At 35.3% G+C, this 23,392-nt stretch overlaps 1 protein-coding gene across 2 annotated transcripts; it reads left to right on the forward strand.

Moving 5' to 3' along the window:
- The first annotated feature begins 3,996 nt into the window (after positions 1-3,996).
- On the forward strand, positions 3,997-19,811 carry LOC129941116 (ATP-dependent RNA helicase vasa). 2 transcript variants are annotated; one of them, XM_056049667.1, is made up of 12 exons: positions 3,997-4,269; positions 12,425-12,456; positions 12,539-12,740; positions 12,813-12,926; positions 12,993-13,270; positions 13,326-13,511; positions 13,587-13,697; positions 13,771-13,869; positions 13,937-14,290; positions 18,805-19,018; positions 19,079-19,350; positions 19,416-19,811. In XM_056049667.1, the coding sequence occupies exons 2-12, from the start codon at positions 12,427-12,429 to the stop codon at positions 19,485-19,487; spliced, it is 1,932 nt and encodes a 643-aa protein (XP_055905642.1). In that variant the 5' UTR covers positions 3,997-4,269; positions 12,425-12,426; the 3' UTR covers positions 19,488-19,811. The 2 variants fall into 2 exon arrangements, with proteins under 2 accessions (XP_055905642.1, XP_055905641.1); XM_056049666.1 differs by lacking the exon at positions 3,997-4,269 and having other exon boundaries at positions 12,076-12,456.
- Positions 19,812-23,392: the final 3,581 nt, after the last annotated feature.

The following is a 23,392-nucleotide window of genomic DNA, read 5'->3' on the forward strand; positions in this document are numbered from 1 at the left end:
GTCATTTTATATCCTAAAAGTTCCAGTTAGAATGAAAAAATATGTTTCTTGTCACTTACGTCCCCTTCAATTTTAGAAGAAAAACAAGTAAATACTTAAGGGAAGATGAGGGGAATGAATTTTCTATATTTTCTTTAACAACAACAACAAAAAAGAAGTAAGATAAAGCACACGCACTATTTAAGGGTGCGAAGTGAAAGTACATAATAAAGACAGCAACTATTGTAGTGCGTAGGTATTGTTCTTTAAGTTTCTATAGTTGGAAGAGTCCTTGAGGTCTATTGAGGACTTAGTGCAACTGGTCATGCAAAAATGCAACATTTCTTTGCACACAATAACTACACGGGTGATAATGTCAAAGAGCTTGACAGTTCGTTTAAGCAATAATGGATATTAAGTGACACTAGTTAAGAAGGGCGGATGTCAGAATTGCATTTTTCGATTATTCTGGATTGACTGGGCAAAACTACACGAAATGTGCACCCGTTATACAATCAGCTTAAATTTGATGGATTCACGAATGTAGTAAGTTTATAAATTGTGTTAAATGATAAGCTTACCAAATATTTAGCTTAAACGCCTTTTTTATTCATTTGGTAAATGATGTGTAATTGCATCAACTAGCTCTTCGTTGAACGTCAAAAAATGATTTTATTTGTTTTAAATCGTACAAAATTTAAAAAAAAATGAAAATTGAGAGATTTTAAAAATAAGCAATAAAAAATATTCTTACTCATTTATTTATTTACTCTAAGAAACAATTTTTTGGCCATAATGACGTTTGGTTAAGTTTACCAGAAAAATGTATGTAGCTTCATCCGTCAAAATCCTTGCAGAATATTTACTAAATTTTATAATTCAATCCTCGTACAGAATTTGACAGTTCATTTACTAAATTGTTAACTTAACCAAATGGTTAAATTATCCAGTGTTAAAATTCATTGTGTAGATACCATAAACATATTTACAAACAACACCTTAGAGATGCAGTATTTACCAAACGAAGCAGTGTCGTATTAAAATGTCAATTACAAAATGAAACCAATTTTTCTTAAAAATAAAAAAAACCAGAATCAATCCGATTCGTTTAAAACGTTCTATTGATCTCACAGTCAAAAAAACAATATTGTCTTTCTTTTCCAGTTTATGAACATGTCTTGTTATTGACAGTTGTAATTTCTTATTTGACAGCTTGTTAAATTATTTCACATAAAAAACATTAAAATGTATCTGAATCAGTGCGAACTAAATTCAAATTGCATACTCAGCAATTTTTGAAATTTGTGACATATAAAAACAGACCGACATTTTCCGTTTTTAAAAGTATAGGGCTGGACTTCGACATCTGTCAAACTAATACAAATTGTTAAAACCTTCTTAAAAAATGGTGGTTCTAGCATAGACACATATCCTGCTTTAATAGGAAATTATGCTTTTTATAATCGTCCAACTTCTATAAGTCGATGAACAGCAGCTGTAGTGGTGATCGATATTCAACGCACTGTTCAATAATGATCCGCAGGGTGTTAATATGATCAATACAGGAGGATCCAGCGAGGAATCCTTCTTGTTCGGCATCGAGTGTGGCCGTTGATAGCGTTAACAGGGAGTATAGCCGGTTCGCTTTGCCGAGGAGAGGCATCCCAAAACAACTAAAGCAGCATAATTATGATAGATCCAAGTGTCACGTTCTGCACGGTGGTGGTAGGCTGCCAAATGATTTTGAAATCCGAAGCGGAGTCAGGCAGGGCTGTATTCTGTCGCCAATATTGTTTTTGTTGGTGATAAGCGATGTACTGCGCTCAGCTTGTGGGCTGAAAATTAATTACGGCAAAACAAAAATGATCAGCCTCGGAACCCGACTATTATCTCAAATAAATATTTTCTCGCAACCGGTGGAAAAAATTAAGAGCTTTCAATACCTTGGAACCATAGTTTCCATCGAATGCGGAACGGAACAAGACGTCATCTTCCGCATCGGCAAAGCAAGAGCGGCTTTCAGTATGCTGTACAAATTTGGAGGAATAACTTTATCAGCTTAAGAGCAAATGTCGAATCTGTGCTTCTTTATGGGTGCAGCACTTGGAAATTACTTCAGCCAACAAGAAAACTGCAAACCTTCGTAAAAAGATGTCTTCGTAACATCCTTAGGATTATCTGGCCAAACCGTATTTCAAATGAGGTCCTTAATAGAAGGACAGGTCAGAAACCTATTACTAGGCAAGAGTTGGAAGGAGCTGAAACATTTCTCCGGAAACCGAACTCGATGGCGCATAGGCGTAGTATGCCTCTTAAAGGGTTCCCAAAGGACTTAACAGGACGCAGGACCTAAGAAGAAAAAGAATAATCGTCAACAAACAAATGTTCTAGAAGTTTGAAGAGTCTTGATTAGTTACAGTTATTATAGGGCCTGTGCATCATCGTTTCGCTCGTACCATTGAAAATGTCGCTGCGGTATGTAAAAGTATTGCGAGAGACACGAATTTGTCGTTCTCAGAAATTAGGACTGTCTCACTTCACATTATGGCGTATTTTGCATTTGCATCTTCACTTACATCGATATGTGTATAAATTCCAGCTCATACAACAGCTGAAAACAGCTGTCCATTCACAACGTCGTAAGTACGTCGAATGGGTGCTTGAACATTGCCTGTTTGCCTGATATTAAAGAATACGACTTGGAGAATATGCGGTTTCAAAAAGACGCCACACAACTCTAGCGAATATGGCTTTATTGCCAGAGACATTTCCTGGTCGCGTTATTTCTCATCGTCTCGACAAAATACAATGTATTGTAAAAAAGATGCCGTTTTGAAACTTTTTTTTGTTACAAAAAGCTATTAAAACGTGTTTTGAATTTTTTTAGGAGATAATAATGTATTTATTTTATCTGGTAAAACAAATTTTCTGAGGACATTCAACCCTGATTATTTCCCCTTTTTCTGTCAATATTTAGATTGTATCAATTGAACCTAGTAACTTATCAGACTACTTAATTTTGACAGATCAATAATTTACACTATACTCGTGTTTTGTTTGAAAATCTATCAAAATAGTAGGATTTTACACGAATAAATAAAACATTTTCCGTAGTGCGGATAAAAGTTAAAGTAAAATCTTACTACGGAAGGGTTTTTGACATTTATACGAGTCTCGAGTGGATCTTATGTGATTTCGTTCTCAAATGTTGGTACGATTGATAATTCATTTGTATCTCATAATGAAAATGGACCACACAAGAAGATTTAAAAATAATTAAATTTTGACAACACTTTCTAAAATAAAAATGGTGTTTCGATGTTTCTTATGAAGTGCAAGAGAGATAATTTGAATTGTGTTAAACAATTGAGGTGAGCTACAAGCTCCACCACCACCACCACACCACATGTTAAATTAGTGGTCTACGAAAAAATCCCCTTCATAAAGATTATATTTTATGTCAAAGCTGCAATTGTTAAATGAACTTTTTTTTATAAAATCTCAATTTCCAGATGTTTTCTTACCATTTTTTCTTGAAAATTGTCCATTTTATTAGTTTTAGTTAGTTTTTCTTTGGTAATTTCTTTTGAATTTCACTAACTTTTCTTCCATATGTGTGTTTTTTTTTATTATTATTCTGATAGGTCTTCTTTCAGTTGTACCAATTCTTAAATACAAAAATCTGGCTACTGCCGATGCGTTTTTTTGGGAATTATTGAATGCCAAAAAACACGGGTTATGAAACAAAAAGATGAATAATAATTCAATGGTACTATGCTCTTATTTAATGTAGAACAAAATTAATTTAAATATAACTAAGAGTGTGGCAAGAGCCTTATACTACTAAAATGTGTTGCATATATTCAGGAACTATTCTGTATAATTTTCCAAACTACTCCTTATATTTTGTTTGTCTCATTTAACGGCGTATTACCTCTAGGCCATACCTGTACGCACCGTTATTTTTTGTGTCTGCCATTTTTAATTCATTCATTTTTCCATTATCCATTCGCGTTTTTCTCTTGATCAAGTCCAGACAGTTCGATCTTCAGTTCAGCAAGCAAGAAAATTGTCTTTTTTCAAATTATTTTACTGATTTCAGCTTTTTCGCTAGCTTTAATCTTTGTATTATAATTTAGATTATTTATTATAATTATTTAAGTTTTACTTTATTAAACAAAAAAGTAGTCTTTTAAGTCTTTTAAGTGGTTTAGATAGTTCGAAAAGGTGATAGAGAAAAAGTTGTGCAAATCTCGTGAATACCAACTCAACAATTTGTTTTAAAACTTGGTAAGTTCTTATGAAAAATTATTACAATTGTTTAAAAATTATGTTGTAACATGATGAATGGATTTATAGCACACAGCGTTAACAATTAACCAAACTACAGGAAAGTAGGTTGTGCGCGTGCATTTAATTTGTCCCGTTATTTTCGATCCTCTTGGTCGCCGCAACGATTAGCTTATGTTGTATTTGTTGTAGTTTTTAGTAACAGTTATCTCAATAGTGTGCCAAATGTGTGCCACGACAATTTAATTGTTTTTCGTGAATTACATTATTCTTAAATTCACAAATGTGTTTTAGTCAAATGGCTGCACGTTTTGAATGCTTCGATGCAAGACCAAACAAATTCTCAACTAATGATGGATTAACCGATACTATTCGTTTTGTGGAAGTGCTTGGTTTTTCTTTCTGATCTAAACATAATTGAAGCGCTTAGAAGATGCATATAAAGTTCATTGTCTACAAATATTCTTGTTATCATATTTTTTTCCTATGTATAATTTAAAGTCAAGAAAATTCTGGAAGTATAGTTTGGGTATTATTTTTATTAATCGCAAATAGTTTTTGAGTTTTTTTTACATTTTTTTGAGCATAACTCCTTCATCCAGGAATTTTTTTGGATTTATTTGATTTTTATTTAAAAAGCGTGTTATGTGACATTTTGAAAGGCTGCAGTTTATTTTTTTGTTTTTTTTTTTTCTCTTTACCTTCTCGAGGACTTGCTGAAATCGCATGAAAATAAAACCATTGATGTTCTAGAGGAACAAATTTTATCTGTTCTTAAGTTTTTAATTGTTTCTTCATAAAGTTGATTCCATTTTTTCGGTTTCTCTTGGCATACAATCTTGATTTTTATCAGGAGATTGCTGCTTTTGGCTATAATGACCATGCTTAAATCAACATTTTCTTCAAAGCATTCTTTGTAATAGTTGAAACTACACTTCTCTACTCGAATCTTTTTGATCGGGTCCTTAAATTGGATCTTTTTATTAGCAACGTTTTTTGTTGAATTTTGTACTTTAAGCTTATATGGAAGATCACTCAATGAACAAAAATGATTTTGCATGTCAATAAGTACCGTCTCGGTACTAATATGGGGTGTAAACTGTCTCGTGTTTTCGCAAAACCTTTTCAAATCTGCCGCAGTCTAATCAGACCAAATAATAGTATGATATCTATGCTTCATGTCACTGTTTGATTGAACAAACGTCCATATTGAGCTAGCCATTTCTTTTAAATGAGTTTTTATATCTGAAATAATGCGACTCTTAGGAAACTCCCATATGTGTTCGCATATGTAGGCCCTCACTTTGTCCTAAACTTTATTTGCCCTAACAACATGTTTTACTCATTTGTTCTGTGCAGATCTGAGCTTTTGCTGTATTATTCTCAATTTTCTTAAACCTATTTGGAAAAGAGAACAAAGATCACACTGACACCCCCGAACTGTTTTTCCAGCAAGATTAATGTGATATTTATATTTATTTATAAGAGTGCCGTTCGTTTTGGAGATTTAATAACACTGCATTTTTCGCGTTAACATTTTATAAAACTTATAAAAAACCAGAAAGCATTTCTTTTCTTGCACTCAAATCGATATTTTTTAAACGCTGATAACCACAATTTTTGCTAAGTTCAAACAAGTTTCCATTATTGAAACTATGTTCTTACATAACTCCACCTTATTGAGAAGTATGCCTATTCCTTACCTCTTAACAAGGCAGTCTTTCTTTTTTCCATTGGGTATTTTTTTTTTGTTTTGGAGATTCGGGAAGAACATAGATAATATTGCTTCTTCAGGTTCTACTTCTGGCTCAAACGTAGTCTCATATTCCCTAAAATCCGTAGTATTGCTACTGCTAGTTTCTGTTTCTAAATAGGAAATGTACTCATCGTTGTGTTTTACTGATAAGTCCATCTCACTTTTGGTACTATTAAGACATGTGGGAACTGGAAGAGCAGCGTTTGATGTCACAAGCATCAGTTTAAGTACGTTTGTATTAAAATTTAAGTTAGGTACCTAGGAACTGTAAACATGTATGTTTTTATCTCACTTTGACATTCATTCTCATGAGTATTATTTGAGTTAAAACTATTGGGTACAGGTTTTTTTTTTAATAACAAACAACTGAGAATAAGTTTTCCTTACCATTAGCTTCCTGATTCGCTTTAAATAGCGTATAAAGCATCTTTTCTCTCTGCAACAAATATGTTGCACGTTAACTCTTTCAGTCACGATTGTATACTACGAATATTTTATCATTTCCGTTTTACTTTTATAATTAAAATCGACTAAAATATAGCAGAAAATATTAAAATTCAAATGGTTGATGTTGACTGCATTCTAGACGAATTTCCTGCGACTGTTGGCTTGTGGCGGTTGATAAATGCAGGTCCAAGAGATGAGAACCTAGAACTTCGTTTTCTCTGTTCTAAACCAGGGCTTTGCTTCTGTCTGATTTATTCCGGCGCCAGAAGACCCTTGGACCCTTGTATACGCTTCGTGTGAAGTCTTTCAGAGTTAATGGGTTTAGGTCCTTGCGACAAGCCTGCAGTTCCTTATAAATTGAAAAAGCATAGACCACACAACAATCAAGGAAATGAAAAAAATCCTGTGCCACCACTTGTGTGATATTCTATCAACAGCATAACTTCCTTTGAGCTGGTCAAATCTATCGACAAAATTCATGTTCGCGTTGTAGTATTTAACGGCTTCTGGACAGGAAACCTCGTTATAGGTACCATCGCGCTCTTTACGGTTAACTTTACCAACTCTCTTAGGATCATGATAGTTTGACAACATGAATACTGATCTCTTGTTTTCCATTTCAACAAACTAACTTTTGTCTCTGCGTAAATGCCTTAGCTTCGGCAAGAACTATCTATTTGAATTCACCGTTCCACAGGCGAAAATTTTGTCATCTTGTAACTGTTGAAATAATTGTCAAAATTGACTTTATGATTTTTTCCTTTAAAATTTTCACAAAATTTCGTTACAACTTTACCGCCTAAGTCAGTTTCAATGTTAGTTCCCTGCTTGCCAGTATAAAAATCGAAATCAAGGCATTAACCTGACTCTGCACACATCATCCATACCTTGTACCCTCGTTTTGTCGTTTTTTTTTTTTGGCATGTATTGCTTCAAAAAGTTCCTTCCCTTGAACTTTATCATAATTTCATCAATAGCAATTCTTGATGGCTTGTAATTGTTTCGAAAATTAGTTCGTAAAATGTCCAGTAGAGATCTAATTTTATACAATTTGTCGAAATTTGGGTAGTTTCTGTCAGGCATTACGCTACTGTCATTCACGTGCAAATAATTCAGAAGCCAACTGAATCTATTCAAGCTCATAAACTTCGAGACATAGCTGTCACGAAAATCAGGTGCTGAAGACCAGTAATCCTTGTAGCTTGGCATTTTATTATACCCATCACCAAGTTCAAAACGGCAAGCTCTTCTGTTATAGTGGGTGTATAAGGTTTTCCAAATTGAGTTGCGGAAAGATTAGTTTGAAAACAGAAAATGTTTTGTAAATGTTCTGTCCAAAATAGCCGAAATAGTGAAAGAGGGGCAACGTTCTCCATGCTCAGAATTTCATCAGATATTCCCACACTTTCCGAAAACTCACCAGGTGTGTCCATTCTATAATTTTTCTTCGTCTTTGGAGCTCGTGTCATTGGTCTATTTACATTCACGGTGTTGGACTCTAACATTAGGATTTCGCTGAACTAAGTTTGATAAAGGGAGGTCATCATCGGAATCAAAGCCATAATTGGGAACTTCTATCGAATCCCCTAACAAAAGTGGAATTGGCTGATCGTCTCTTTCTTCTCCGTCATCTTGGTCACTACAAAAACTGTCGTTTCCTGAAGGAATATCTTCCAACAAATATTTGAAAGTTTCTCTTCCTTGGCGGGCGACATACTGTAAAAAATCAAAAACAGCAATTATATATTTACATTTTACGATTTCATTTGGACTGTGACCACAAACGCACAACATTCATGGTAGTTAGTTTAGTAACCTACACGGAATTGGGAGCCCTGGATGACTTGAGTTTGCACCACATGGTTTTATATCAAATATGTTTGTGATTACAAGAGTTCTCGTTGTAAGAAAGAAAAAAATGCTATAGATTTTAATAAGGCGTTTTCATTTTTAAGCTCGGAGCATTGAGCAAAAAAATAACATGTCGAGAACGATCTGAGCAGAGTTTGATAAGAGCTTTCATGAAACACACCGGAGAATTGAACTGTTAGTAATTTTAAGAATTTGCAATGCTCCTGTTTCATACTACAATCAAGAGAGAAGTTATCCAAGCTAATTTTTTTAATCCATTGGCTCGGTCGTTTTATTCAAAGCTCATAGAACGTGCTCCGTGCTAGCTCTGATTCGCAAAAATAAACTACAGACCAAGCGTTCTGATATGACTGAAAAACAAAGAAACAATTCTTTTTTGAAAGCTGAGCTCTGCTCTCAAAATAAAAAGTTTGTATGTATGTTCAGTGCATCAATTTCATATTCACACCCCTTCAATAAAAAGTTTAAATGTTTTCCTCACCCAAAATGACTTTAGATATAAAAGAACTAACAAAGTACAAATTAAGTAAGTTCGTGGTTGATATATTTTGATAAGGATTATCTAAATGAAAGGCAATCTTACAAACAAACAAGATATATTTATTTAAGGAAAACAGCTTAAAGTATTAATTTGATATTAATTAATAATTTTTCTAATTGATTAACTCATAATAAAATAACTAATTATAGTATATGTATAAGCTACAACGTAACATATTTTGTTAAGTGATTTATCTAGCTTTAACATTTCCTCCATAAACACAAAACAAAATTGTATTGAATCAAATTATTATTGGTTGATACCTATTTTTTTAGAGATGATAACTCATCTACCATTGCTGAAAGCCACTGTGCTTTATCTGGTGACTTCAAGGCTTCAAAGTATTAACTCGGTTCATGAATAGAACCCCATCTTCACCTGCAAACATGAGAAAGTCCCCAACTGTCATCCAACTTGGCTTTTTTCTTTCTTTTCTGTTGATTCATTTCGTTTTCTATTGAATCTTCAGCATCGAAAAATGAAGCATTTCTCATTCTGAAAACTTGAACTTGATTGATTTATTTTATTCAGAACTTAAAGTTTCTTCGTTACATTTTTCACGGTCTTAATTCTAAGAGCCAAACTCAATACATTTTTCTGCATTTTCTTCAGTATTTGCTCCATTTACATTCTGAAAAACAAACTCAACACTGTTTCCAGTACTTTCTTCAGCAATAGAAATGTCTTCATTAGATTTGAATTCTTTTAAGAATCTATCTTCAGGTTTCGCATTGTAAACCAATTCTGGCTTGAAAATAACGTTATGGACTGCAGACAATTTTCTTCAGGTTTGGAATCCACACTCGATATCCATCTTTTACGAAGTTCCTGAGGTATGTGGAAATAACATCCAGTGCCAAAGATGCATAAATGGCTTAGATTTCCTAGTTATTTTTCTTACCATAGTTCATATGGAACCTTGTTTACGTTTTTTGTCGGTCCTGTACGGACATATGCTGCTGAATAAATGCCTCAGCCAAAAGACATTTTGGCAACTTACTGGCGACTCTCATACTTCTAGCTGCTTCCAGAATTGTTCGGTTTTCATGTTCTGCTGCTCCATTTTGTTGTGGTGTATAAGGGGGTCCAATATTAAGCAATATTCGTACCTCTTTATTGTCGAACTCTACCGCCATCACATCTCAACTTTTTGTTCGTTAGTTTTGGCTTCATTCAAGAATGTTTCAAGTGATATACAAACCTTGCTCTTGTGCTTTAAACAGAAGAGCCTACGAAACTTGCTGAAATCATCTTTAAAACAAACATAATATCGGGATCCTCCTACTGATGTTGTTTTAATCGGGCCTAGAACATATGCATGGTTTAACGTACCAACAGTAACTGATCGATCACTTCTGGACTTGAAAGGCAGTCGATGCATTTTACCAGCTGCACATCCATCACAAAACTCTTCAACACTTTCGGGAAAACTAATATTCATCTTGGCAAGAACTCTCTTCACAAAGCGTTTAGTCTGGTGAGCAAATCTTTCGTGGTATACTTGAAGCACCACTAACAATACCATTGATCTTGTCTCAAAAAATGTAATTTTGTTGCATTTAAAGAGCACGTCATCAAAGCAGGTTGCTTCATGTTGCATGTGTGGATTTGTTCTGTGGACATTTGGCAGCCCAATGCCCGAGTTCTTTGCATTTATTACATGGAAATTTCATCTTAGCACGTTCCAGTTAACTATTTGCCTTTTTTGGTTGCTTCTGTTTTTTCTTAAAATGTCCTCTTACCACAAAAGCAGCTCCATCACTCTTGATATTTTGCTTCGTTTCTCTAGATTCAATTGGGCATAACTTCTCGATCATTGAAAATGGTGAAATTCAATACCAAGGGTTGACATGATTCTGCCATTTAGAATGTGTTCTGAGGGGATATTTTCCTTATGCTTGGCTAGTTCATCATTAAGGTCTACAAATAGCTTTCGCAATGTGTGCACAGATGTCCTTCTGTTCCTCTTTTCTTGCTTGGAAGAAACTGTCTATTAACATGTTAAGCCTTTGAATGCTGCTTCTTTCAAAACGAGAGCATAATTTATCCCAAATGTCCTTGGAATATTGACATGTTAAGACAGCAGCTTTTGCATCTTCTTTCAACCAATCGTTTTGTTCTATCTTTTCTTCCGCTCTTCATGTTCGTGTAACTGTAGGAAATTTTTTCTCTCCGGAAACGATCCCCTTGAGATCATATGCACGAAAAAGTACACCCATTTGCCATTTTCATTTCGCCCAATCGCTAGGACCTTCAAACTTGTCTACAGAGACTTTCAAATCATTGGATGCAATTTTCTAATGCAGTTTACACAAGACCTGGACCCATAACCTGATAAGGCTTATCTAAATGAAAGGCAATCATACAAACAAACAATATATATTTATGTGAGGAAAACGTTCCTAGAGCTGGAAGTATTCATTTGACTCAGCCTGATTTCTATAAACAGAAATCAAAACAAATTTGTACCCCCTGATCTGGCTATAATTTATAAAGCTATATTCGTCCAAAACTTATTTGGACAGGTGTTTTTAATAGAAGTTTTAATGTCAATACTGTCAACGGCCATTTATCGGTTCGTTCGTTGATCAATTAAAAAAGGTCTTTCTAAAATTGCAACTTACCTTTCTCACATTTGCATGCAGCTATATCGAATAAAGATTGTACTTCATCCTTGAACAAGTGAATCAGCTTTTTATATGAATCCAAATCTTTTCTTGATTTGCTTATTGCGACTTAACCACAAATAACATCGTATTATATCTCCCTTAGTCGGCAGCACACAGGCTCCAAAATCTTGTCCAATTTCAAAAACAAAACGCAATTTTATTTCTACCAAAATAAAACGATCCACCCTAATTAAGTATTCAATTTCTCTTTCAAGAACTTTTTGCTTATTCTTATTTTGCAGATCAGTAAAATTAAAATTACATTATGAGCCCACTTTCAATGTGAGCTTAGCAGGATTTAAAATCTTTGTAGCTTTTTTTCTTGGAGACTTTATTCAAACAAAATTTACTGGAATAATTTCAAATGAGCAACGGCTCTTAAAAAAATCTTTTCTTGTCTGCTGAATACACTTTTTCTGAGTTCAGTCCGAAAATCTAATGCGCAAGTCAAACAGAAAATGAATTTGACGTTTACCCGGCAACAAACAAAAAATAGCAAAATTTGACATTTGGCAAATAACAGCACACTACACACTTAAGCTTAAAAAACCTACATAAAGGTTTTTTTTTATACCGTGGACTTACTTCAAACAAAAAACTAAACATCCCGATATAACAAAAACAACAACAACAAACGCGTTTCCCGGCAAAATAATATAAGCCCTGATCTCGCATTTCCCTTTCCCTGTTGTTCTGCGCTGGGATATCTGTGTAATAATATGAGAATGTTTAGTGGTATTTGAGATTGATCGCGATCAGGCTTCTGCTGGGAAACTTACATACGACGTTGTTTTTGTTTTTTATTGTATTGCTAAAAAAATCCAAGCTCCAATTGCTGAAACGAAAAAAAAATGTTTTATTCTTCCGTAGGAATGGCTGACGAGTGGGACGACGTAGAGCAGGTAAGCTTTTGGTGGAAGCATGGATTTTTATAGAATCCTTTTTTTATTGAATTGAGACTAAGAAAATGTTTTTGTAATTTAGGAGAGTTCTGGAAAGGCTTTCGGAGGTGGCGGCTATGGCCAATATAATGGTGGAGAGGAAGAATCAGGAGGAGGAGGAGGTTGGAAACCAGATGCCTACGCGAATGGAGATGATCAGGAAGATGGAGGTGGTGGCGGCGGAGGCGGAGGATATGGTGGTGATAGTGGCCGAGGAAGAGGACGCGGACGTGGTCGTGGAGGCGGTAAGAAAGAGGAGTGTCATTTAATCGCTCGAGTGTGAAATTAATTTGCCGCTATATCTTCTTCTGTTTAAGCTCGCGGAAGAGGAGGTGGTGGCGGCCGGTACAATGGACGCGAAAATGGCGACAACAACGATGAAGGCGGCGGTGGTTATGGCGGAGGTGGTTACGGCAGAGGTGATTCAAATGGTAAGGCAAACAAAACACGTGGCTTAAAGTGGTCTTGAGAGATAAGTTTGTGCTGTGTGAATCTAGATTACGGTGGTGGTGATGATCGCCGAGGAGGTGGACGTGGTAGAGGGCGAGGACGTGGTGGTGGCCGAGGCGGACGAGGTGGTAGAAATAGCGATGACTACAATTCTTCCTTTAACAACAACAAGGGCGAAAATGAGAATGGCGAGGATGGCGGCGAGCCACAGAAACCTCGAGAATTCTACATACCCCCAGAACCAACAGACAACGAGGATGAGATGTTCAATCAGGGCATCTCAACTGGAATTAATTTCGCCAAATATGAAAAGATTCCAGTCAAGGTTAAAGATTAGTGGATCTTTATGATGATACGAGTGTAATTTTTTTAAAACTTAGGTTTCTGGTGAAAATCCCCCGCCAGCATTTACTTGCTTCGAAGAATCCGGCCTTAGAGGACTCGTTTTGGATAATGTCAAAAAATCCGGGTACATTGTCCCAACTCCCATTCAAAAAACTTCGATTCCTATAGTTTTGGATAAACGTGATCTCATGGCATGTGCCCAGACTGGTTCTGGAAAAACAGTAAGTTTCTAAAAATTCAACTAGAAATGGTTATAAATTTAATGAATTTCTTGTTTTTATTTCCAACTTTTCAAGGCAGCCTTCCTCTTGCCTATTATCCATGGACTTTTATCCGATAGCACTGATCTCTCCATAGGAAAACCTCAAGCTTTAATTGTCTCACCCACTAGAGAATTGAGTATTCAAGTATGAAAAAGATAGATAAAATCATATAAAGGTTACAAAAATATATTTAAATGGATTGTTCTTTTTTTTAAAGATTTTTAGTGAAGCTCGAAAGTTTGCACTTGGGTCTTATTTGAAGATAAGCATTGTATATGGTGGCACATCATCAAAACATCAAGGAGAAAATATTGGGGTTAGTAAATGGTTTTTTTTTTTTTTTTTTAAATTTCTTATCTGTTACTGTTTTTCGTAATTTACAGAAAGGTTGTCACATTCTAATCGCTACCCCTGGCCGTCTATTGGACTTTGTTGACAAAGGTTTTATAACATTTGAAGATACACGTTTTATTGTGTTAGATGAAGCCGATCGCATGCTTGATATGGGTTTCATGGAATCGGTTACAAAAATTATGAATCATCCAACAATTCGACCAATGGAAGAACGTCAAACATTGATGTTCTCGGCGACTTTCCCCGAAGAAATTCAACGATTAGCTGGACAATTTTTGAATAATTACATATTCGTTGCTGTGGGTGTAGTTGGTGGAGCTTGTTCGGATGTTAAGCAGAATGTATATGAAGTTTCAAAATTCCAAAAGAGAGCTAAGTTATTGGTGAGTAAAGTTTTGATTTTAAAGATTCGAGGTTAACTTGAACTTTGTATTTTTTATATTTGCCATTCTCAAGTATCCCTCAAAGTAAGATACCTAGAATAATAGTTATTAGAGTTTTTATAACTATAAAAAGATCTCTATGATGCATTGAGTTATGTTTATATATCATCCCAATGGTTCTCTATTTGGTTGAAATTGTTTCAGTTGCTTTTGGCTGTTATTTTGATGAAAGAGCCGTTGGGGTGAAATGTATTTTCTTTAGAAGGCAGCATGGTTCTTTAAAGAAACTAGTGGCTTTTATTTTTTAGTTTGGATTTGCCTTGCAAGAATAACCTAGCAAGACGTAGATTAGATAAATGGAACCAAAACAAAAATGTCCGTTGATCACAATGTTCATAATAGAATTTTGTTTAGCAATGAAGATCATTTTTGGTTGAATGAAAGCGTCAAGACAATAAACAAAAGTGCCATGCTTGGAGTGTCGATTATTCTAAAGTGTACGTCGAGACACCGTTGAATCCACAAAAACGGATTATTTGGTGTGCTTAATGGGTTAGTGAAGGAATTGGTCCCTACCATGCTGGCCAAAACGTTACAGTCAATTTGGTGACCACTTTAGAGTATATACATATATGATTCCTGACTTTTTCCTTCATATATTGAATAACCGTAATAGCACACAGCTCGTACCAATATTGATTAATTAAAAGAAACGTTTGGTAGCCGCAAAGTTTCACGTAATGGACCCGTGAATTGGTCGCTTAAGATTTTAAGATTTAACACCACTTTATTATTTTCTGTTTGCATCTGCGAAATTGATTATCTGCGCCCACAATCTCGAAAGGATTCAAAGAATCCAAAATTTAACCACCAGACTAGGCTACATCCGAGCAAGCCGTGGTGGCAGGCATATATCTTACTTACTTACTTAAGGTGGCGCTACAGTCCGGCAGGTATATATCGAATGAAGTAAATTTCATGTCAATTTAAAACATATTTTTTTTTAATACTTTTCAAAGTTCTATATCATTATTAAAAAACCTTCTGCATGATACAATTTATTCTGTATAGAGCCAGTATGATGTACGGTAGGCCTTGTCTGTACTGTATTCGCATTTCACTACAGTCTGAATAAGGTTATCAATATACTTACTTACTTAAGGTGGCGCTACAGTCCTGTGTGAACTAGGGGCTCACCCAACAAACTTCTCCATCTAACTTGGTACCCAAATAGATATCTCCAGTTTGGCGCTCCAAGTTCTTCCTCTACTGCGCTGTACTGTGGGTGTGGATTAGAAGACTTTCCGGGCCAGAGCATTGGTTTCCATGCGCTCTTAGTCGTTGGACTTTCAACCTTTTGGCTAAGTCTACGTTCGCTGTACAGCCCGTACAGCTCGTCGTTCCATCTTCTCTTCCACTCCCCTTCGATGCATAAGGTACCGTAGATCACACGAAGAACTTTTCTCTCGAAACGACCCAAGGTGCTTTCATCTGCTTTTGTCATATTCCATGCTACTGTACCGTATAGCAGGACATGGATGATCTTTTATATAAAGACACTTTGGTCCTTCGAGAGAGGACTTTGCCACTCAATTGCTTTCCTAGTCCAAAGAAACAGCGGTTAGCAAGACTTATTCTTCGTTTGATCTCAGCGTTGGTGTTATTTTCTGCGTTGAAAGTGGAGCCTAGGTAGACGAAGTCCTTGACTATCTCGTAAGTTACGTCTGACGATGGTGACCTTTTGATCAAGTATTGTATTCGGTATTGTAGGTCCTTTCTTGACGACAGCATGTACTTTGTTTTGCCCTCATTAATCGTTAACTCATTTTTGCTGCCTCTGCCTCAATACTCACAAAAGCCCCATTGACATCACGCTGAGTTCTTCCGGTTATGCTAGTAATTGGACAGACGTTTTGAAAGATAGTGCCTCTAGTGTTGACGTGTGAGCTCTGAACTAATCTTTTAAGGTTATCAATGTTGATGTTGGTAAACTGCAATTTTTACAATTGGCAAGGTAGTTTTCCAAGGACTTGACAGCTTTTTTTAATATAACAATCAAAACGTACAATGAATGGAACTCGACTTTTTTCATATGGCATAAATAAATGACGTTATGTTGACATTAGTCTAGAGGCGTTAAATTACACGAATGAGGAGTAAATCGACTAGCCAGAGAACGGCGTGGAATTTACTGGTTGTCGGATGCCTGAACGATATTGAAAATCGGGTGAATCAGAAGACTTTCGGTCGGAGCATTGTTTTTATGCGCTCTACATGACCCAGCAATGTCAGACGTTGGATTTGTATCCTTCTAGCTAAGTCTACGTTCGTCGTTTCATCTTCTCCCCCCCTAACCTTCTATCTAAACGAGTCCGTAGATCACACGAAGATCTTTTCTCTCGAAACGACCCAAGGGGCTTCCATCCGCTTTTGTCATTGTCCATGCTCCTGCGCAGTGTAGCAGGTCGGCAATGATAACTCTTGTATAGCTTGAGAGTTGGCTTTGAGTCTTGAATAGTTCGAGAGTGGGCTTTGCCACTTTCTTAGCAAAAAAAAACGGCGGTTAGCAAGAGTAAGTCTTCGTTGCAGGTCGGCAATGATCAAGGTGACGTCTATTGATAAATTGTTGCCTAAGTCTGGCGCCAAGGATTTTTTTTTTGTTAGCAGTGAACATAGTATATGTCACAGTTTTGTAATCCTTTTTTTTCCCCGTCCCTTCTCAACGCTTTTCCTTGATGGCGGTAATATTTGATTAATAGTATTCTATGGTATTCACTAATTGTCTACGTGGTCTATTAAATAACCCTTGGTTCCCGAAAGTTTCAATTACATTTTGCACAACTAGATTTGGTTTTCGCCATGAAACTTCTGAGAGCATATCAAAAAAGTATCAATATATTAGTTCCATTGCGACCCCACTATGAAACAAATAGTTAAGAGGCCTTAAACACGCGTATCTTAAATTCATAGCACTAAAATCGTTCCCATGGATTGTCATTAGTAAAAGCCGTCCGTATCAAAGGCTTGTTGGTGCTTCCCTGACCTATCCTGGCTTTTGACAGAATTTAAGAGGCAATCAGACTAGATTTCATATAAGTTATCGAATAAAGTATTTTTCTAGTGTTGTTTTCTTTTTTAAATAGATTTGGGTATTTGCAGAGGAATTAAAAATTATCCTTCTTTCCTCGTCTTCACACCTTTGTTATATGTCAGATGAGATGTAAATTTGCTGTGATACTATTCGGATGAAGCATTTAATCGATTTTTGGAAAATTTGTATGCCTTATCATTTCCGTCAATATCAAAATGAACTGGGACCTATCGAATGCCAATTTTTCTGGCTTCGCTAAGTGAAAATAGCTTCTTTGGCCCTGTCTTACCATTGACTGACAATGTTACAGATAACTTTGATCACTGCTTAGATAATCATGTCTTTTGTTTACCAAACTGTAGTAATAAAGGTCTTCAGCGGTTACTGAATCGCAAATAACAGTGTCTAAGAAAGACAGTAACACTGTCTAAGAAAGACAGTAACACTGTCTAAGAAAGACAGCAAAAGTCACAAAAGTTTTAGATGAAAATATTTGATCGGACTTTAGCCCCCTCTTCCGTTTTGGGATGTTCCATAAACACCGTAACAGAATTTGCTATTATGACCCCGTTTACCATCCACTCCTTTCGAGCAGGGATTTCTGTTAGCCTTTTCGAATTAAATGTGTGTATGGTTTTAAAAATTTGTTTGAATGCCTATCTTTATTTTTGTCAATAGTGCTTTTTATATTTCCATGATTAAAAGGCCTGTTTCTGTTATATTGCATTTCTGAACGGCAATTTTTTCACTCGAAAGAAATGAGACAAACGAAAGGAATGTTTGTAAGGCTGTGATTGAGGTACACTTCATGCAGCTAAGCTGGCTACCATTTCCAACAAATAGTTAAACGTCTCATCCAAACAGAGAGTCAACTTAGCTGATGGCGTCAAGATAAGATAAGGAAGTTGTGTTGATGGATTAAAAAAAAGCATGAAAGACTAGCAAGGTAAAGTTAGGTTAAATTGCAATGGGTGCTTTGATCGACTGTGAATGGTTTTCGAGTTTCTGTTCTGCTCTGTAATTAAATTAACTGGAGCTGGTCTAAATCTGTTATACCGCTAGGATTCTTGTAATCTCATCGAATCTCATAAAAGCAACGTCCTTTTGATAGGAAATGCCATGCTTCTGTATAAGCATACCTAATCTATTCAGCAACGCACGTTAAATCCCTTATAAAATTACCTTAAGATCTATTATAAAAAATTAGGCGTCGGGAGCGCTTTAAATTAAGCCTTGGTAGTATTGTTTCATCTTTGGTTTATTCTATCTCACTTTACCATCAGTTAAACAAATAGCAGTGAGAATACCGGTGTTATGTTGTTTTAGAGTTAGGGATGAAGCTGAAAATATGTATAGACATTTCTGTCTTTTAGACAAAAAGACATGTTAATTTAAGTGTTTTGTTTTTGTTTAAATGCTTTAGGAAATTTTGAACGAAGATCCGGAGGGCACAATTGTGTTTGTGGAAACGAAGCGTGGAGCTGATTTCTTGGCTTCCCTTCTCTCCGAAACCGAATTCCCAACAACCTCAATTCATGGCGATCGCTTGCAAAGTCAACGTGAAATGGCATTGCGAGATTTCAAAACTGGTAAAATGAAAGTATTGATTGCTACTTCCGTCGCAGCTAGAGGACTCGGTAAGGAAAAAATTGTTTCACTTACTGAAATATCTTAATAAACAAAAATGTCCTCCTTAGACATCAAAAACGTCTCTCATGTAATTAATTATGATCTGCCAAAGAGTATCGATGAGTATGTCCATCGAATTGGTCGTACTGGACGTGTCGGAAACGATGGTAAGGCTACTAGTTTCTATGATCCCGAAGCGGATAGTGCTCTGGCAGGAGATTTGGCAAAAATTCTCAAACTGGCAGATCATCCGGTGCCCGACTTCTTGCTTAATGCTGGCGGTGGTGGTGGAGGCGGAAACTTTGGCAACAAATTTGGTGGAAGAGATTTCCGAAACAAGGTAAAACAAAAAGAGAATGAAGGGGCCAACGAAAAGTTTGCATATGTTTGTGTTTTGTTTTGTAGGGAAATGATAACTTTAATAACAATGGAAATTCTGCACCAGCGGCTTTGGAAGAAGAAGAAGACTGGGCTTAAAATCGTTTTAATGCTACTAAGATATTTTTCCTATTTTGATTGGAGTGTGGTGTTAAGTTTTTTCTTTCCTCTTGATTTTAAAACTCATAATTTTTTAAGTAGCTTGAAGCTATGACTTGTTTATTTTTTTCTTATTATTTTAGCTATTATCAAGAGTATAAGTACAAACTTTCGATTTGTACGCGTTTAAGTTACCTATTCGTAATAATTACTACTATTTAGGCTTTACAAAAAAAAAAAAAATAACGTGAATAGAATTCTTATTGAAAACTGACAAGAAATGTAATCTGCGTTGTTAAAAAGAAAAATTAAAATAAAAATACATTTTATGTGTACATTTATTAGTTTTTATTTATCATTAGTAAATATACTTTATTATTATCAAAATGGAGGAGAAGTGGGCCAAATTAAATTGATAAGGTTTTCACCTTAGGAGAGACCACACTTCAGCTTGTAGGAATGAAGGAAGCATTGGAGGTACTTCGCTCCCAAAAAAAGTACAGAATGTCACATTGCGAATATTATGCTTCTTTGGACCCGATGTACTGGTGATGTTTTTTTATTTGAGCACTGAAATCAAACAGGAAGATAACACTGCAGTCTTTACTTCTACGATATCTCAAGCTACAAAGAAAAGGAAGATGAATACTAACGACAAAATTGTGGATGGTATACAGACACAAAATCTACTTGCCCAAGCCATGTTATGATTAAATTCGTCGGAAAAAATTTCATTTACGGCAATTTGATAATCCAAACAGTTCCAAATGAGTCAATAGCGTAACAGCTCAGCGATCTATTTGGTTGTAAGTCGTGAATCGCCAGCTTAACAAATTATGGGCAAGTTTGATAATGTGAAAATTACAGCAGTCGGTAACTCTGTTCAAAAAAACAATCTAAAAGCTGAAATGCGATCAAATCTGCAGTAATTTTACTGCTCTGCAAGAAAATATCAGCAAGATAAGTAAAATAATTGAATATCTACTAAATTTTTGACCAAAATAAAATGATTGTTATTAAAAAATTGAAATATAATATTTACTCAAGGAAAAAACTTAATTATTTCTGTCATTCTTTAAAAAAAAAACTTCTTTGATGACATTTATAAACTGGTTTTTAAAAGTGTATATCTGGTGCATTCTTGTAGTAGTTTTTCTGTTCAAAAATGAATGAGACTTGACCGTGACCACCACTTAATGCTAGCTAAGCTACGATTGCTTACAGCTACAGTTCAGAGATCCAACGGAATAACACGAGCCCCCAAATTGGGATCCTTTCCCAATAATTTAATTTTAAGCGCTGACAAAATAGTCGGTCGAAAAAGAGGAAGCAGCAATACCTGGCTTTCAAAAGAATCTTGGGCAAGGATCAACGAACGCAAATAGTTACGGGCTTAACTATCCCCTGCTGCACAAGGGGAAGAAAGAAATGAGCTGGAGTCCTCGTTCCACATGAAAAAGAGAGAGGCTTGTGCGCCGTGACAAGCGTAACTACATCAACGTATTGGCACAAGAAGCAGAAGATGTTGCAAACAGGTGCGACAGCAGGACCGTTTACAGAATAATCAAAGATCTGACCGGTGCACACAGCCCAAAGCAACACCTGGTGAAAGAAGCAGACTACTGTGATAATTTTGGTGGATGAATAAGTCAGAAGGTGGAAATAACACTTCCTCGGTTGTGTTTGCAAGCAACGTGCATTGCATTCTGAAGCGCCTAAACAAACTAATCTCCGAATCCGCACCGTACCTCCCAGTAAAGATGAGATCAATACATCAATTAAAGCACTTAAGAACAACAAAGCGATAGGACTTGATGGAATTGCCGCAGAGCTTTTACAAGCAGCGCCAACGTCAAAAAAATTATCAGCCTCGGATCCCGACCATCCTCTCAAATAAATATTTCCTCCCAACCGTAGGAAAAAGTGGTGAGCTTTCACTACCTTGGGAGTATCGTCTCCATCGAAGGCGGAACCGAACAAGACGTCATCTGCCGCATTGGCAAAGCAAAAGCTTAAAAACAAAGCTACGACTGTTTCGCACAAATATCGAATCTTAATGGGTGCAGCCCTTGAAAGGTTACTTCTGGCCTTAGAAGAAAGCTTCAAAACTTCGTGAATAGATGTCTTCGTAACATCCTAAGGATTTTCTGGCCAAACCGTAAGGTAAAGAACGTTATGTAACGTAATGTGACTCCAAACAGAAGCCCTAGTTCAAATTTGCTGAACAAATTAGCTTTGTCTGACAGCTCAACAGCTGTAAAAAAGTCAACGAACAAAATACATTTGCTTTTGGAGGGATAACCATTGGTTATTAGAAAAAAATAAAAGGCAAGTTATTGAAATATACATTTAATAACTCTACGGAAATTTTTTGAGAAAGCGTTACAGATATCAACAGTGTTCTCTAATGAAAGGTTCTTGTAAGTGAAAACTGGAAAGCCATCTGATTTTCCTTAAGTTTCCAAACTTTTTGAAAAAATGGTCACCCAAAGACTTTATTTTGCTGTCAAGAATTTCTTGTCTCAAAAACAACATGGTTTTGTAAAGTGTAAATCAACGTGTACTTATTTAAGTCTATTTGCAAATTATTGTTATAAGCATTCTGAAAAGGGTAGACAAGTTGATGTCCTGTATACTGATTTTGTTAAAGGCTTTGACTACGTGCATCATAGTCCTTTGAAAGTTTTCACAACAACAACTTTACTTGAAGATTGCTTATTAATGCAGTTGGATATAAACAATTTTCTTAATTGGTGAAACTACAATCATCTTTAGCTAAATTACTCGAAGTGTAAAATTTTAAGTGTATCTAAGTCATTATCCCTTATAATATAAATTCTTTGATGTTAATCTTCTGAGGGTAATTGAAGTTAATGACCTTGGTGATGCTTGATTCAAAGATTTATTAGATCTCATGTTGATTGAATTGTATCTAAAGGTAATTAATTCACTTTTAGGTTTTTGAAACAGAACTCCAAAGATTTTAAGGTTGCCTATGCTTTGAAGACCTTATTTATGTCTATAGTTCTACCTGTTTTAGAATATTGTTGTATCGTCAGGTCTCCTTTTTATGAAAATAATATTTTGAGAATCGAAAGAGTTCAGAAAAGATTCACTCTTTATGCTATTCGAAAACTTAACTGGGTTGGGTCTTTACATTATAAATCAAGGTGCGCGCTTATTGCCTTAAAAACGCTTAAATGTCGGATATAAGTCCAAAGTGTTTTGTTCATTTAAGATATTATTGATAACAGAATAAATTCTTTTGATTTGCTTTCATTAATTCCATTCCATATTCCATCACGAGTTTTTCGCAACATAAATGAATTATTTTATCCTTCTCTTCATAGGACTAATTATGGTCTAAATGAACCAATAACGCGTTCTCTGTATCTATTTAAAATGGTTTATAATAAAATTACCCTTTGTATGAATAGAGATTGTTTTAAGAAAAAAATTCTTGAAATATCTAATTGATTAATTATTTAATTAAATTTAATCTAAAATTCCTTTTAAATATTTACATATCTTATTAGCTTGTAGTAATTTTGTAATCAGCAGATCTTCGATCAATTGATGAAATAAATGAACAATTTTTTAGGAGTCTCTTTCAAAGAGGTGCCCATATCAGTAACATAAATAGCATGTACAAAATTAGAAAGATACTTAAAATCGTTAAAAAATTCAACATAAAAAGAGAAGTTGATTGGAGACAGAGTTTTGAGATAAATTTTAAATGCCTTATTTCTTTTGTTACGCGATAAACGCAATTCTTTCTTGTACCAAGGGTGGCTAAAGTTTGTATTGATTAATCAATAATAATTTACTTACTAATAATTTAAAATTTGTTTTATAATCGATCATCAAGCTTTTGAATGTGGAATTTCGAGTTTCGTTTGATTTTA

The sequence above is a fragment of the Eupeodes corollae genome, chromosome 1 (genome assembly GCF_945859685.1).
Source record: "Eupeodes corollae chromosome 1, idEupCoro1.1, whole genome shotgun sequence".
Classification (NCBI taxonomy): Eukaryota; Metazoa; Arthropoda; class Insecta; order Diptera; family Syrphidae; genus Eupeodes; species Eupeodes corollae.